The sequence below is a fragment of the Ptychodera flava genome, chromosome 8 (assembly GCF_041260155.1).
Source record: "Ptychodera flava strain L36383 chromosome 8, AS_Pfla_20210202, whole genome shotgun sequence".
NCBI classification, from domain to species: domain Eukaryota; kingdom Metazoa; phylum Hemichordata; class Enteropneusta; family Ptychoderidae; genus Ptychodera; species Ptychodera flava.
Genome location: NC_091935.1, coordinates 15,156,737 through 15,174,124, shown reverse-complemented (window position 1 = coordinate 15,174,124; position 17,388 = coordinate 15,156,737). Strand labels below are relative to the sequence as shown.

The window sequence follows — 17,388 nt, the reverse complement described above, 5'->3', positions numbered from 1 at the left end:
CACCAAGGTGACATTGCACGGTATCACAGCTGGGACATTGGAAGCTAATAAACTACTTTACACTGGTTTGTGATGTCTGAAAAAAGTTTTGAATTTGTTTTTATTTAACTTTGGTATGGTACATACACTAGTCCTACAAATACTGCCATGTTTTTATCACCCATGCCAACCCTATCCCCCTGTGAAAATGCCTGTGTATCTCTGTGATTTGAATGGCTAGAGCATGGGACAAAGCAAATGACGGATTTCCAGGAACACACCAGTCACCATGGCTGGAACATTCAAGCAGGTATATTTTCTTTTCATCTGCCCTGTGGATGATAGTTGCTTTAATGACTGGTTGGATATTACAAGATCCTTTTTTTTATCTGCCTTGTGGCTGAAACTGCTTTCACACCTGTTTGTGGGCCAGATTCCGGTTTCAAAAATCTCCCAGAACTTGAGAGTCTGCGTCTGAGCTTCATTTTTGAAACAAGAAAATATACCTGACTGTATATGACAGAGCCACATTGACCTGGGAATGAAAATCAAAGCTTGTATGTACCCACTGGTATGGTGATGAATCTACAGCGATTGAGTTTGGTAGAATTTTTACCAATCTACACTAGTCGCTAAATCAGACTATTTATTATAATTGTATCAAATATTAAAGAGTGAAGTCAATATGCAACGATAAATTACATACAAGAACAAAAAAATTGATGTTAAAAATAAAGCAACTCAGCTTTTGCCAGACTGGCAATGATGAATTTTCTGGCGTATTTTGAGGAAATACAGTTATAACATCAGCCATTCCCTTCCTTGCAAAAAAAAAAGATGAACGTTTTTAACACTAGAATCAAGTGACATGCCACATCTTCAGCAAATGGTATCCTTGTCTTATGTATGATCATTTCGTGTCTGTGTTACGTCTCAGGTTCACAAGCCAAGTTGATTGCAAACTTGTCTATGCTACCTTCTCACGGTGTGAAACTGGACAACTCAGTCCGCATGTATGGCAAATCTGAGTTCACTGAAGAGTAACTGGGACTGCAACAATAAACATGCATTTTGATCAGCTGCGGTGCTTTCACACCAGCAGTCTGACCATGCTACACATTTTCGGGTCTTCCGAACCCACTTCACATTTAACCATACCTATGTAAATACCATTGACACAATACAGGAGTATTGCGTATACCAATGCTTGAAATGAGTTCAAACTCTGCAGTGTCCAATTTTTGATATAGCTTTTCCAGAGTATCGTACGGAAATTGCAACAGTTGGCTGAAGTCCGTAAACGGCAGCAATTTAAAGGGAAGGATGACTGTTTTCACACGTTGGTGGGGTAATTTTAGACTATGATGCAACAGTAATTACATTTCTGTAGCTGATTACTTTTGTTCTTCTTTATTTTTTTTTACAACTGTCAAAGTAGTGTAACATTGGAAGATAAGAATTACATGTACTTTAGATAGAAGGTGGCTAGTCGTCATCAAAACCGCTCTGTAACAGGAAATTTGCTGCTAAATTCTCATTCTTTTCACATGCAAAATATGCTTGAATAACTAGGCCCTCGGGAAATCCCAATGCTTTCAACTGTAAAAGAAGATAGAAAAAAAAATGTGTGACCATGGTTAACACATTACAGAGTTTGTTGATAGTAAATTATCACAAGTGCATTTTGCTTAGGGTATCCATTTGACACACTCCGTGATACAATGAGCTAGCACCTTTTAATTGTCAGAAGTCATAGTGTTTGATAAAGACCTGAGTATGAAAGCAAAATAATTGGCTTGCTAATGAGAAATTGGGCAAAAAGAAATTGTAATTTTCTCTGATCATACCAACTCATATGTCACGGTTTGATTGTCATTCTATTGGAAATGCTGGTGAAATTAGCCTGAGAGTCATTCAATGACATGCACGTAGGTGTCAATCTCTTCACAGAGATTGTAGCATGGCATGGGTAATTCTAACCTAGCTAGAGAGTCTCTGTATTGTTGACTGCACGCCCCTACCAGACTCCCTAGCTGGGTTATAATTATCCATGCCCTGCAACAATCTCTGTGTGGGGATTGAGCAGGTGTATGAAGCAGAAACAGGACATGTCTGAAAGTTGTTTGATGCTGTTAACGGATCTACTCACTCTTTCAATTGCTTCTTTTTCTTGCTGTGTAACTTGTATGAAACTTGTACCTGGACCACCAGGACCACCAGCGGTGACACCCTGACCACCGGGCAAACCACCGACTGTACCACCACTGCCCTGTTCTGATGGAGCTGACTCACTGTAGTTGGGGTCATTCATCATGGAGATAAACCGCTGCTGGTTTTGATTAATCAGCTGAAGAAGAAAATAAAAGCAGTAAATATGAAAATTTATGATTGCCTCTTGACTTGACTTTAGAGTCAAAATTTCCATGAACGGGGTAAGAAGATTTGCCTTAGTAGTTGAAGCTGTTCACCCCTAATTTTCTGTTAACAGGTTCATACTCACTGCTGATATCAATGGGTTTGGGCAAAACCATTGTGGTAAAGGGTTATAACAGTTACATACGTACAGAACCTAAATAAAGAGTATCTTACATTCATTCAGATTTCTGTTTGAAAACAACTTGAATGGCAATACGAATCAGACGTTTCAAAAATCAATCAGTGCATGCGTTCGTTCTTAAGACACACTGCCTATATACTGGGTATGCAAATACACAAATACAATATTCAAGCAGGCATGCAATCAAAGTGCCCACATGTGTGCACATACTCATGCATTTTAATGTGAGACATTCATTTGACACGGGGATGACATAAATTTTCACAGAGATGAAGAAATTTAGTCTTTTTCATTCTCAGTGTATTACTCATTTAAACATTCAATATTCCTGCCACTGAGAGCCAAAAAGTTGGCACGGATTTTGTATACTGCAAAAGTATTACTGCAAGACTTACCTGTAAGAGTTGTGGATTGCTCTGACCTAATTGTTGTAATAATGCTGGCAATAGCGATGGATTCCGTTGAATGACTTGCCTCATATGTTGAAACTGGGGTTGCTGCTGAAGAAAAGCTAACGGATCTTCCCCCGCTGAAGTAACAGAGAGATATAAGTATATCAATGCCATGGGTAAGCACTAGCAATATCATTACACAGCTTCCAGTTTGAACAGAGTACACATGGTAGATGTATCAGAAATTAATTCAATAAACTTCCATAAAGCCAATGCGAGTGTTTTTGGTTAAGGTAGAATGTGCCTTGGGGACAGAGATTCAGGTTATCAAATGTTATTGATTCTCTTCAAATATACCACTTGTGGAGGCTCATTTCAAAGCTCTTGATGAAAGAAATGTTCTCACCGTCTTAGTTTTTCAAAAATCAAAAATTTTGTTTTTCTCCATAGAGTTAACACATAGATGACGGCCATTTTGAATTTCATATATTGGTAAATGTTAGGTTATTTGTTTCTCAGTACCAAACTTTGCACAGTGACCCTGACTTTTATTCTTGATTTGGTAAGGGACCTTTGAAAGTTTCATTGAGGAAAATTTGAGCAAAAGTTGAAGTTTTTCACTTTCAAGGCAAACAATACCTTAACCCTTTCACCTCCAGTTCCCTGTATACAGGTCCAACTTTACCATAGAAAACAATGGATTTGGGACAAACCATGGTGGTGAAAGGGTTAAGGCAGTAACAGCACAGCGTAGTATGAGAATGGGCATTTCCTTACCTAGCTGACCACCCCCTGATGCCGGTGTTGTTGTAGGTGATGTTGTTGCTGCCGTGGTGCTGGTGGTGGTGGCGGCGGTCGTTGATGGGGTAGTGACAGCTGTAGTTGGGGCTGCAGCAGCAGGTGCTGGCTGTTGAGCAGGTGCTTGTTCCTCCTGTCCGCCAACATCTACTTCTGCCAGGGCACTCTCGGGTATGCCCTGTACAGGGTAATGTCAAGGTAATACAAGGTGTGATTTCACTCAAAAACTGTACGCGCACAGCAACTTTAACCCTTTGAGTGCCAAAGTCAATTTCTTTCACCTTTATAAAATGTAGTGCACACAATTTTTTCAGATCCTGACAATTTGTTATATTTTTCAGGAAACTCTGATAACAAACTGTTGCAAATAAAAAGTTTTGTCTCTTTGGTCCAAAATTACTAAAACACTCACAGAAAAATTCATTAAAATTGGTATAATGTTGCACTAAAATTTAGGTTGGAAAAATTACAGCTCTCAAAGGGTTAATCTGCTGATGATCACAATGTAATTCAGTAGTAGATGTAATGATGGAGTAAACTGAATGGGAAATGTTACACGCTTCACAGTGTGTATTACTATTTTGATCAAGACAAATTGGAGTGTTTGAATCTACTGAAAGACGAACACAGAATATTTAAATTCACCTAAAGCATGGCATCTTTGAACAAAATGTCATGTGACAGTATGCCAAGTCTGGTTAGCCTTAGCACTGAACTGCTATATAAGTACACTACAGGGCAAAGTATTTCTTTGCCAATAACCGCTTGTTCTTTGTTCATAAATTTCAATGTGGGTGTTTCAATGGCCTGTACATGTAAGTATTTGTACTATATACACAAAGAGAATGTAGTTTGTAAATTTCAATGTAGATCGTTCAATGGCCTGGAAGTATTTGTAATTTACACAAAGGTGAACGTAGTTCGCAGATTTCAATGTGGGTGTTTCAATTGCCTGTAAATATTTGAAACATACACAAAGTGAATGTAGTTTGTAAATTTCACTGTGGGTGTTCTCAATGGCCTGGAAGTATCTGAAATACACATAACGCAAATGTCGGTAGTGCAACTGACATAACACTTACACTGAGTAAATAATCTACAGCTCTGTCCGGGTTGTTAAACGCAGCTCTAAGGGCACGCACGACTTGATCCCTTGGGTAACCCATGCTCATCAGTTCTGTGACTACACTCTCATAGGCAGTACCAGTGAGTAACGTGGATTCTGCCGTAGATAGCGTGGATCCACTAGTCGCCGCTTCTGCTGTCGTAGTCGTACCCGACTCCGTGCTTGCCTCAGTACTGTAATAAAAGTCAAGCATAAGTACTTCACATGAATTCATATCACTATAGTTCCATTGGAAACATGTCAAATCTCAGTATTTTGCAAAGCATTGAAGATGTTTTGTGAGAACGTCCTTCCAGCTTTGTTCACTGAATCACTTTCACACGGCCTTCGGCAACTAAAATAGAACTTTGACTTCTGTCAAACTGAACGGTTCAAATACTTTCCAAATGTAGCGGATACCTTACTTGATCTTTATTATGAGGTGGCTTTCAGAAAAGGTAAACTATACCTCTCTGGTACTAATTATTGCAAAGAACACTACAAACCAAACCATGTCCTGGGGACAGGTTGTAACTCACCTGGTTGTTTTGGGTGCCTCTTCTTTCTTCTCTTCCTTTTCTTCTTTCTTCTTTTCCTCCTCCTCTTTCTTTTCTTCTTTTGGTTTATCTGTAGTTGTTTGGGGAGTGGGTGCCGGGGTAGTGGCTGCTGTTTCTGCTGGTTTACTTTCCGCTGGAGGTTCTACTTTTGGAGCAGGCTTTGGCTAGAGACACACAATGAAAACGTTAGCATCACAAGTAAATGTCGGAATATCATCCAAATAATGTCATTATTTATAACAACCGCTTCACTATCAAATTAACTCAATGCTGTCATACAAACTGTGGATTTCTAAAACTTGTTTTGAGAATACCTTAACTACCGGGACATGAACCAATGAAATCATTTCTAGCTATTGACTGATTTCACGACCCCTACATGACCCCATAGCCTGATATGTTCTTTCTTATGAATCAACCAGTCAGACTGAGGGATACAGTTCCGGCAAAACAATTGCAAAATTCTCTCAAGGTGTGCAGATGTCACTTATTTTCCTGCAAGAGTGATGAAGTTCTGTCATAGCAGAATGGTTGAACATTGAATGCTGCATACCAACAGAGTATCAGGATTGTCAGGTCATGTAAAGTTCACAAACAATAGTAAAACAGGAAATGGTTAAAAGGCAAGGGCGCAGGTCAGCTCTCACTATCTTTGTGACATACAGGAGATTGGAAAACCCAAGATATTTCTTAAGGTAGAAGGCCTCTTGGCGACAGATATTGGTACTCAAATTTCTACAATTCTTTTCTGAACTACCACATATCGGTGCTCATTATAAAGCTCTTGGAGAAAGAAAAACTTTAACAGACTTAGTTTTGTTGAAAATCTGAAAATTAATTTTTCCCCTATAGAGTGAACACATGGATGGCAGCCATTTTGAATTTTAAATGTCGTAAAATATTGGAAATTTTTTTCGCCAGTTCCAAACTTTGCAGGGGACCCCCGATTTTTATCGTTGATTTGGTAAGAGAATGGTTGAAAGTTTCATTTGGGAAAGTTTGAGCAAAAGTTTTAAGTCTTTCACTTTTGAGGCGCATACTACCTTAACATGGTAGAGGGATCAGCTACAGAAGTGATAGCCATACACCTCAGAATATGAATTATATCAACAACACAACTGCCATGCTCAGCTTTTAGAAATCAATCTGACCAGAGTTGAGACAGATAAAAAAGGCGCTTTTTCAGAACTTGCTCTCAGTAACCCTCACATTATAAGTGTACGATATATCTCACCTTTGTAATCATAACAACCACAAAATTGCCTTCACTAATATTGTATTCACTAATGAGTTTTTCATCTGCTAAAATTTTCCCTGAAAAAAAGAAGCAGAGTAGGTAAATTGGTCACATAGTTATCAACCTGCCCAAGTTGTATTGAGCAACATTTTGATTATTATTTTGCTTCAAATGCTAATTGGAAAGGAGTTAGACTGGGATTGCCCTAAAATGAAAGAAAATTCTGCAAATCACATCTACCCTCAACCTGATTACTTCTTTTCCTCACACACAGTTCAGCACAGCCTTTTGATATTCATGGAGGTTGTATAAAAGTCTGCTGTTCGATCAGATTAAAGGACTTTTTGCGACAGTTTATTTGCTTCTTCTTTGCTTCCAAGAATGAAGTGGTAAAACATTGCATTAAGATATCGTTTGGTAAACAAAAAACTTTCACTGACTTAATTGCCATGTAGCACATGAATGTCAGCTGTTTGCTGTGGACAAGTGCCATACGAAAACTCATTACTGAATAAGACCATAGACCCTAGTAACTTTTCTAGGGTAATTATGGATATGAATAAATATAAAATATGCAAATAAGTAATTAATTGACATAATACTGCTATGCCTTTGTGCACTATCAGAGCTTTGTGTGACCAAGATCTGTATGAAGTTTGAATGACTTTGTGCCCGAGTCATTAAACTTACTGTTCAGCTGAAAGTACAGTTGAACATGGGGTTACAACAATATTCTAACATTCTAATATTATCCAGGAGCTGTATTATGGTGAAATTTGCACACGGTAAGGCGAGATTTGCTGATAATGCAGCCCCTTGTGTGCCTTGTGCTTGCACTGCAGATCTGCAGTGCTGTTTTACGTCGGCAAGGTATAGGATGGAATTGTAGCCATGTTTGGGCATCACGCAAGCCACTCAACAGAGACCCAAGCAGCACTGCCCAGCCCAACAAGGCAACAACTATTGCAGCTGACGTTGAACCTATTGGGTTAGTGTTACTGTATGTTGAATATTCAATTTATTCTGCTAACTCAGGTGAGTCTGTATGTACAAGCAATCGGAACATGGATCTACAAAAGCTCCATGGTACGAGTAAGCATGGAGGTAGCCCATGGTGTAAGGACATCCGAATGATTGTGGCCACTTATCTTGACACGGGCCGCAGAGTCAGTAGTATATACAATATTCCTACAAGTTATAGCAGGTTCAGCTGCAACTAAAAATGCCTTTGAATTGAAATCAGTCATGGACCATAATTCTGCCAATGCAAGACGTACAAATCTATTCAATACCAGCGTGATTAGGGACACAGCAGCAGTGCATGCGGTCTTCAAGGCGATACTATAATGCATGTACTGTACCTGCATAAATTAACTTCTGGCCAGCTGCAGGAAACGATTCCGCTCCTTTCGTTTCTTCGACTTTAATTTTCAAGTCCTTCACCTGTAATGCATGATAGGTTTCAATGAGTTGGATTTTGCATGTGCTATCAGGGGAATGACCTCTGATGATTCAGCATTCACTTATAGCGTTCAGTGCACAGACTACAGCACATCGCGTTCCGTGCGTGTGGGTACTCACCGTTTGACTAGGGTCAATTTCTACTTGAAACGTTTGCTGCTGGAGGGTCTTTAGCGTGATAAGCATCTTGATGGCTACACTCTATTGACTATGGGTACAGAGAAATCAAATTAGTAAGATATCGATGTGAAAACCCACAATAATCGTATCAGCACGCAGTGAAATCATACACGAAAATACATGTCCGCCATTACCACATGACGTCACAGAACGACAGTGCGCATGCGACACTAGTCAACTCTCGGTTCTCGCGAGACACAGCTGTATGAGAAAAGGAAGGGGGGGGGGGGGGGGGGGAGGCACACTGCAAAGCGCCCGCTTGCGATGTACAGTAGTTGACATGTTGGTCTGCATATGTATGTACACTTGGGCCTGGTATATACGTATGTCTCTGAGCCCAGGAAACATAAATTCATAGAACATAGCAATTGTACCGATATCTCTATCTTCATTTTTCCATTTTTGTTAGTGAATGTACATTTATATTTCTAGCGAATGAAGTGAATGAATGAATGAATGAATGAATGAATGAATGTTCTTGATTTCCATTGTGCTATCTGGCACACAGGTCCAGTAGGCATAATTTGTGATGATTTTTTTCTTATTATTATCATAAAAAATAATTATGAATATTAATAAATTATTAATATGAATGTTACAGAATATTAAAACTTTTTTACACTCAATGTCGTCTACTTTGTGTAAATGCTGTCTGGAAACTCCACTGTTGTGATAATTATGATTATTAATAAATTATGATTATGATTAATAAAGTCATATTTTACACATTGTAATGTGCTTATATGAACAACCCTCTGGAAACCCTTATATAGTTTCACAATCCATGCCAAAATATACAAGTGACACCATTGCCAAGGTTCAGTCTACGGCGAGAGTTACCATTGCCCAGGTTCAGTCTACGGCGAGAGTTACTACACAGTGTATATAAAGAGAAGGTAGCCAGCTCCACTCAACAGTAAACTGACATACCCATGAATTACCTCCGTTTTCTTCACTTGTAAGAGTGTAAAAAAGTTTTAATATTCTGTAACATTCATATTAATAATTTATTAATATTCATAATTACTTTTTATGATAATAATAAGAAAAAAATCATCACAAATTATGCCTACTGGACCTGTGTCTGGCACCGTTGACACACCAAAATTTGAAAAATGGTGATGTTGGAGGTGGGAATGAAAATGGGTTCAAGGATGAATTTCATCAAACCATTGCATGCAAGCTTTCTCTGACAAAGCATTTCCATGTCAGAAAAAGGCTTGCATTTCAGTGCTGCTGTGAAAGATGGTGATTTTGTTTGTATATTTCATTTTCCCTGTAATTTGCGTGCTAGGGCTAGATGACACTAGGTGTTTTGATGTCATTGAAAACAGGATTTGTTTAATGCATGACCTTGTAGGCCTAACTATTCAATGCCTTGTAGGTTTGTTCATACTTATCTATCTATCTAGAAAATTTGTATAGCGCCTAATATCCAAAGTTAAACAATGCTCAGTGGCGCTTAGAGTTACAATGAAAATGCTCTCTGGAAGATGTAAGTTTTTAAGCGTCTTTTGAAAATGTTGACATTAGGAGAGGTTTTTATGTCCAGGGGCAAAGAGTTCCAAAGGACAGGAGCTGCTGCAGAGAAGGAGCGGCGACCATAGGTAGTCAGATTCCATCTAGGTGTGTGCAGAAGGCATTTATCAGATGAACGAAGAACACGTGATGAGGCACAAGGTGTTATTACAGTTATGCTCAACGGAAAGTAGACGATGAGATTAAATGATACCTTACTCAATTACTAATTTACATCAGACACTTTATTTCTAAAACTACACTAGTACCTCACAATATTGCTTGCGAGCGGCAAGTTCTCAAAGACAAGAATAACAAATACCAGACCTAAATGATTCCTTAACATAACAGTCGCTTGCCTGCTTCTCTGCCGACATTTCAGCAAGAACTACAGTTGTCTTTTTGTCGCTGTGTAATTAGTATCGTGGTATAAGATTACGGCAATAAACCAGTGGAAAGAGATAAGGCACTCATGTCGGCAGAGAAGCAGGCAAGCGACTGTTATGTTAAGGAATCATTTAGGTCTGGTATTTGTTATTCTTGTCTTTGAGAACTTGCCGCTCGCAAGCAATATTGTGAGGTACTAGTGTAGTTTTAGAAATAAAGTGTCTGATGTAAATTAGTAATTGAGTAAGGTATCATTTAATCTCATCGTCTACTTTCCGTTGAGCATAACTGTAAATTCCTGAGATACTGTGGAGCTTTTACTTAGTACTTTGTTCTGTTATATTTCCTGCTATTATAGAACATGAAAGTGATGTAATACTCTTTTTTGTAGCTCGATCGATAGATCAATGGAGTTGGTTATGGTTCAGATGCTTGCCGCAGTGTTCATAAGTATTCTCAAGAGTTTACCTGTTTACTGTTAGCTATTGCGAGTCAAGGTTTTATCTGATGTCCGGATACAGAAGTACGTTCCCTTCCCAAGTTGTCTTCAAAAAATCAACTGAAATTTTCACTAGAAAATCTTTCAGAAAAGAAAAATCATATCAAAACTCACAATAAGCCAGTCTTCATATGTGATAAATACATTTATTACACCTCACCTATACAGGTAGTACTGATTTTATGATTGGCTGAAACTGGCTGACATGCCAAAAAAGTGATCAAACATGGTGCAATTTGCTATTGCCCTCGACTCTTGCCCGCTACGCACTAGCCGTTCGAATACAAGTTCGAAGCGCGCACATGCATCGTAGTATACAGGCACCAGAAACTCTTACACGAGATAGTTAAAATGAGTCATTGGAAAATTTTTGTGTCATTTTAACCTGTCGTTCTCTGTGCAAATATACTGCCACTACAAATACTGGATTTTGTGAGAATTTCAAATGTTCAGTGTAATAAAATTAATAACACATTAAGATAGGGCAATATCATTTGTGGCCCACCGTTAGGCTGGTAAGCCTGACCGAAATATTAATGATACTCCTGCCTGTGGCTTGGGCATCATCAATATTTTGGTAAGGGCTTGGGCATGGGCAGACCACAAATCCTGATATTGCCCTCACTGTCATATGTTATTATTTTTCATTACAACACATCAGGCTGATGTAAATTAGTGAAAATCAAAAGTGGATTCGGCATATCATTGAAGCAACTAGTATACTACAAGTCTTTGTTAGGTTTTCTTGTCTTGAAATAATTGAAAATAAATGAGAAACTGGTGAAAAGCTTGAGGCTAATCTTAGGAATGTAATAAAAAATTTTCATCCGTTGCAGAGGGTACTTTTACTTTAAGACACTTGGCAACAGTGATTACCAAGAGAAACAAAGCTACTCACATTCATAGCAACTTACCTTTCAAGCTTGGCGGCACAAGGGCCAAGAAAGAAATATGACAAAATGAAGTCTGTATTTGATCAGCACACTTTAATTCTTAAAATATCTCAAAAACTCACCAATGTTGTAAAATTTTTAAGTTCATTTACTCATTTTTACATGGATTCATTAAAAATGTACAATTCATAAGTGACAAAGACATTCTGGACTTACAGAATTCAACTGTGTGAGGGGCGCTCCTGTGCTCCACAACCTAAGATCATCGCAGAAAGCCAGCACACAGCTGTACCCTTCAGTCTAATGTCAGCAAAGAAAGGATAAATAGAGTATTTTAATATCCACTTTATGAAAGTTTATAGCTCAAATGCACAAAACATGGAAGATAAACGTAATCTCTTCAAGTGTTGAAATGTTGTTCCCTTTTACTGATAAATATTGGTAAGAAGAACATGAACGTATTTAAAACAAAGATTCAATCAGTGTTTATTCTTTTCACTTTCACCATGTCACTTCTCCCTCTATTTGGTTTTTAGTGACAGAATTTAAACAACAAATTTGGTTCAAACAGAACTGTCTGCTAGGATGTGAATGTAAGAAAGCAACAATGTGAAAATCAGAAAAATGTTACATGTTCATGGCAATTGCAATGATACTCAGTTTCATGTGAGTAAGGTTTAATATCCAGTTTCTCATATTTCAACACCCCCTTGCACAAATTAATATACTGATTCTACCCCTTTACTGAGACACAGTTTGATTTAACCATACAGTGGTACTGACAGTCAGATGACTATGTTATATCTCATGTTCCACTATTATGGCTGTGTAAGTAGTCCATATTATGCAACTTTTGAACTACTGTAACAGACAAAGGACCCACTTTTTCACTTGCAATCATTACCATTTCATAATTTTTTAAATTGCCTTCAGAATTGGCATTTGTCAGTTTTCTATGGCAAATATGTCATCCATGACACATTCTCATAACATAACAATGCAAACTCTTCCACAAGGAAGGAGGACCTGAGAAACTTCACCGCAGCACAATACATGGTACGTACATTCATGTAGAGTTGAATTTGAGTTACTAACTTTTTCCCAACTTTTTCAATGTCTGTTATTAAGCAAATATGTGCAATAAAGGACAGCGGAAATGATAAGATTGCATCCAGGGATCACAAGAAACAATTATCCTAATGTTTGTGTGTAAGACAATTTCATGGGCCCTATAACTAGTTTACAATCCATTTTTTGTTCAAAAGGAGATATTTTGCTGGGCAGGTATGGCATGACGTTTATTGAAGTGAAATCGGTAATTTTTGGGGTTCAGTGGAGGAAAGTGTAGACAAGCAACCATACCCTAGTGGTCACTTCAAGAAAAATTGACAGAGATTCGGTGAAAAATTAAAAAGGAAAATAATGAAATGAAGCCAACTTGACAAGATTCAGAAACAGCATAACTCTGCTATTCTCCAAATTTCAGCTGCTTTCTCTCTTCACTCAAGTCTTTGTGAAGCTGTTTGGCTTTTGCCATATACTTTTCTGCAAGGCTTTGGTTTTTTGGAACACCATCCCCAAGATGATAAATCCGACTGACATTGGCACAGGCGTACATGTGATCAAGATTACAAGCCTTCTCGGAGTAAATCCTAGCCTGCTCCATGTCCTTCTTGACTGTTCCCAGACCTTGAAGGAAAACCGCACTGAGCATAAAGCAACTCTGAGGATAGTTTTGATCACAAGCCTTTTTGAAGAACTCTGTTGCCTTTTCAACTTCTCTCTTCTTCTTTATGTTTGCCAGTCCTGTACCATGAATCATTCCAAGATTGTGACAAGCACCTAGGTTGTTCAGATCACAAGCTTTTGTAAAGTATTTATAACATTCTTCTTTGCTCTCTTCAACACCTGCAAACAAATTTACAGCTCAGTAATTTTAAAAGGGTTAAGTAAACAATGATGGCCATCTTTGAAATACCAATAAGGCTTGAAGTATAGATCCTGATTTCACTCTAGCAGGGTCTATGTGGTTTATGTGGTTTTCTCTTTCCAACTTTCTGTGATCACTCTGCTTGTCAATCTTGATTACAAACTGTCCTCGTGTTGGGGCAACTGTTTGCCATTTTGAGGTGTACCAGATGTTAAGGTAGAACACGCCTTTCAAGTGAAAGACTTAAACTTTTGCTCAAACTTTCCTCAATGAAACTTTCAACCATTCTCTCACCAAATCAACAATAAAAATCGGAGGTCACCGTGCAAAGTTTGGAACTCACTAAACAAATTACCCAACAGTTTTGCGATATTTGAAATTCAAAATGGCCGCCATTCCTGTGATAACTCTATGGGGTAAAAATAAAATTTTGGATTTTCGAAAAACCAAGACAGTGAAAGTCTTTCTTTCTCCAAGAGCCTTAAAATGAGCCCCTACAAGTAGTAGATCAGAGAAGAGTTGTATAAATTTGAGAGGCCATCAATCTGTCCCTGAGGCGTATTCTACCTTAAGTGAATTCCCACAGGCTATACTTTTCTGTCAAAGTTTATTTTGTAGTTGTCATACACAGTAAGACCACATTAAAAATAGCTACATGTATATCATTACGATCATCACTGAACGTTCTGTTCATTGCCTAAATTCACAAGCGTATACCTCTGCCAACCATGTAACAAGTTCCTAGCTTGAAACATCCATCTGGGCTGTCAAGTTCTTCACATGCACTCTTGTACGCATCAGCTGCATCTTTGAAGTTTTTCTTGATTCCTGAATAGTAATCACCTAATCGAACGCAGCCTTCAGAACAAAAGAAAATATTGAAATTATTACTGAAGGCAATTTTCTCACAATAAAAATTCAGCTCTTCCTTGCAAGTTTATTTCATTCATATTTGATGATCATGACATCAAAAGCTGTTGACTGAATGTACAACAGCAGTGGCAGTGATCTCATGGGAGAACAATTTGATTTCTGTTAGAGAACTTTTGGAAAAAAAATTATGGGAAGGTAAATGAAAAAATTTTGATGGCTTGACAAAAAAATAATTCCAACAGACAGAAGTTAAAAAGTGTCGCCAATGTGCTGAAATCAACAAACATGGTAATCTGATTCTCTCATATTCTTTGGAGGCGCTTGGCCTATACTATGCGCTAATATTTGTGAGCAAGTCCTGTTTTTTGCCAGCATTTATGATACATAAGTCTGATTTAAGTTCATTGCACACAATATTTTCATTGCAATGACAGACCCTGGAAAACGCCTTTCTGGATTTATTTGCAATATTAAGGCGATACCGAAGGATTCAATTCGCTATAAAGCAACGGTTGCTGAGGGTAATTTCCAAAATCAATCAAAATGCAAAATTTTCATGGTTTTCTTTGCATAATAAAGATTTACAGAACCATACTATTCCAAAATACGCAGGTTGTCGCGCGATTGGTCAGTGACGTCACACATATACAAATTTTCACAGTTCTATTTTAAAACGTTTCAGCTCCCTCAAATCTGCACAAATTTTCCAAAATTTCAGAATGTAACACATGAGATACCTGTTTAGAGCCTCTAGCATGGATTAGATTATCTGTTCAAGTACAAATGATTTTTGAACAGGAAAATATCTACTGTGTCATTTTGTGAAATTTTGAAGGGTTTTACGGCGATATCTCATAAACAGCCCAGAACTTTTAGAAACGCATGCTTATCTATATTCTCATTTATGACTTCAATAATCCTACCAAAAGTCAGCTAAATTGGTTTACAATTGAGAGAGTTCAAAGATTTTGAGCATTTTCAAAATACCAGGAGTCGAAAAGCCACAGAAAACGATGGAACTGTAAGATTTTGCACGTGCAACAATGCGCGTTTGGAACATTGCCAGCAATAGCAACCAACGTGCGCTTTGAATCCTTCGGTATCGCCTTAAAGCATTGATACAATCAGTAAATCATTGGGATCATTTGACTTAATCTGTAAATGGTGCAAATTTAAAAACATTTGACAGGATGCAATCAATTAGTTTTAGAAGCAAGATATTATTCTCTCTATATGGTTTTATGTTTATATTGAGAAAGAAAAAAGTATTCCCTAACAATTAAAATACACCAAATGTATTACTTCAGTAACAATATTTGTAGCCTAGATTCTATTCATCCGCTTGCCTCCGTACCTTCGACCCACGAGGTACGGAGGCAAGCGGAGAATAGAATCTAGGCTACAATATTTGTACAACTACAAGTTTTGCAATACAATTTCTGTCTTTGATAACAGAATACGACACCTTTCTTGAGAAACATTAGAATGGATAAAAAATTAAACTAGTTATCCAATTGAAAGAGTTCAAAGATTTTGAGCATTTTCAAAATACCAGGAGTCGAAAATCCACAGAAAACGATGGAACTGTAAGATGGATAAAAAATTAAACTATACTATACTATGGGCCAAGATAGGCATATACTTCGGCGTACATCAGTTGAAAAAGACATAGGTGTATATATAGATGAAAATCTCTCCTTTTCGATGCATCTCAGTAGCAAGGTGAATAAGGCCAATTTGATCATGGGACTCATAAGGAGGACATATGAATATTTGGATGAAAAGTCTTTTCTTTTACTCTATAAAGCTCTTGTAAGACCCCATGTTGAGTATGCAAACCAAGTATGGGCACCTATCCTCAGGAAATAGGAAATCGAAGTAGAAAACGTTCAACGCAGAGCGACAAAATTAATACCAGGCTTCAGAGATCTCTCCTATGAAGACAGATTACGGAAACTAAACCTACCCACGCTGAAATACAGACGCGTCAGAGGTGACATGATAGAGTTATATAAAATTTTAACTGGGAAATATGACAGTGAAGTATCCAACTTCATCCAACTACATAGAACAGCACATGGCACCAGAGGGCATCTGTACAAAATCAACAAACAATATACCAGGCTCAACATCAGGAAATATTCATTTATTCATAGAAGTGTGGACTTATGGAATAGTTTACCAGAAGCAGTTGTGACAGCAAAATCAGTACAAGTTTTTGAAAATAGACCGGATAAATTGTGGAAACATCAACCCTTTAAATTTAACATAAATGAGGAGTTACCTACTCGACAAAACCGAACAGAGCAGACATTAGAGGCCTAATTAAGGCCTGTAGTCAGAAGAGAACCTGTAAGTACCTGTAAGTACCTGTAAGTAGTTACTGAGCAAAAATTGCATTGCTTCTGCATACGGAAAAATAATTAGATTGTAGGACTGACAGTTGTGAAATAGCATGGTTGTTTCAGTTTGCTGCCACACTCGTGTCCTCCCCCCCCCCAATCAAATGGTTCTTCCCTTTCTAGTCGTACTGTTTTTTTCTTCTTCCCATTTGTTGTACCATGGAGATTGTCCCTTCCTACCTCCATGCTCTGACAGACTCACAGTCCTACATCAATGAGGGGATGGTTACTGTAGTAATATTTAATGCATTAGAGCATAGACATGATCCTTTCTACAGTACAAATTTACTGTGCATGGGGGAAGCTCGTGAGTCATGCGTGGTTTCGTCAAACATGTGGATTCGGATTGCCCGACGTGAACATGCGCCCACCATAAAATCCTACCTTCTGGACTCTTTTCTTGGTGACATGCGTACATATATTCTATGTGTAGATTTTCAAGATACTCCTTTACTTGCTCTTCGTCCTTAAAATCGACGGCGAACATGTTGCTGTTTCCAAAACTCGTTCACTTGCGCGTGTCGGTGAAATTTCAGTTACATCACTGACCTTGCGTAACCTTTGACCGATGAAGTTGACCTCAGATTTTTTACCATTTATCCGGTTTTTTTTTTTCATAT

The 17,388-nt window shown here is 38.0% G+C and overlaps 2 protein-coding genes across 2 annotated transcripts; both read right to left on the bottom strand.

Annotated features, from left to right (window-relative positions):
• Nucleotides 1-66: 66 nt before the first annotated feature.
• On the bottom strand, nucleotides 67-8,438 carry LOC139138594 (UV excision repair protein RAD23 homolog B-like). Its single transcript, XM_070707029.1, has 9 exons — nucleotides 8,207-8,438; nucleotides 7,987-8,068; nucleotides 6,623-6,702; nucleotides 5,371-5,552; nucleotides 4,809-5,025; nucleotides 3,706-3,904; nucleotides 2,932-3,065; nucleotides 2,129-2,326; nucleotides 67-1,578 (listed from the first exon to the last, which is right to left on the bottom strand). Exons 1-9 carry the CDS (start codon nucleotides 8,270-8,272, stop codon nucleotides 1,465-1,467), a joined length of 1,272 nt encoding a protein of 423 aa, XP_070563130.1. The 5' UTR covers nucleotides 8,273-8,438; the 3' UTR covers nucleotides 67-1,464.
• Nucleotides 8,439-11,635: 3,197 nt separating this feature from the next.
• LOC139138599 (cytochrome c oxidase assembly factor 7-like) lies at nucleotides 11,636-17,338 on the bottom strand. The gene is made up of 3 exons (XM_070707036.1): nucleotides 17,153-17,338; nucleotides 14,211-14,351; nucleotides 11,636-13,471 (listed from the first exon to the last, which is right to left on the bottom strand). The coding sequence occupies exons 1-3, from the start codon at nucleotides 17,253-17,255 to the stop codon at nucleotides 13,032-13,034; spliced, it is 684 nt and encodes a 227-aa protein (XP_070563137.1). The 5' UTR covers nucleotides 17,256-17,338; the 3' UTR covers nucleotides 11,636-13,031.
• Between the last annotated feature and the right edge of the window lie 50 nt (nucleotides 17,339-17,388).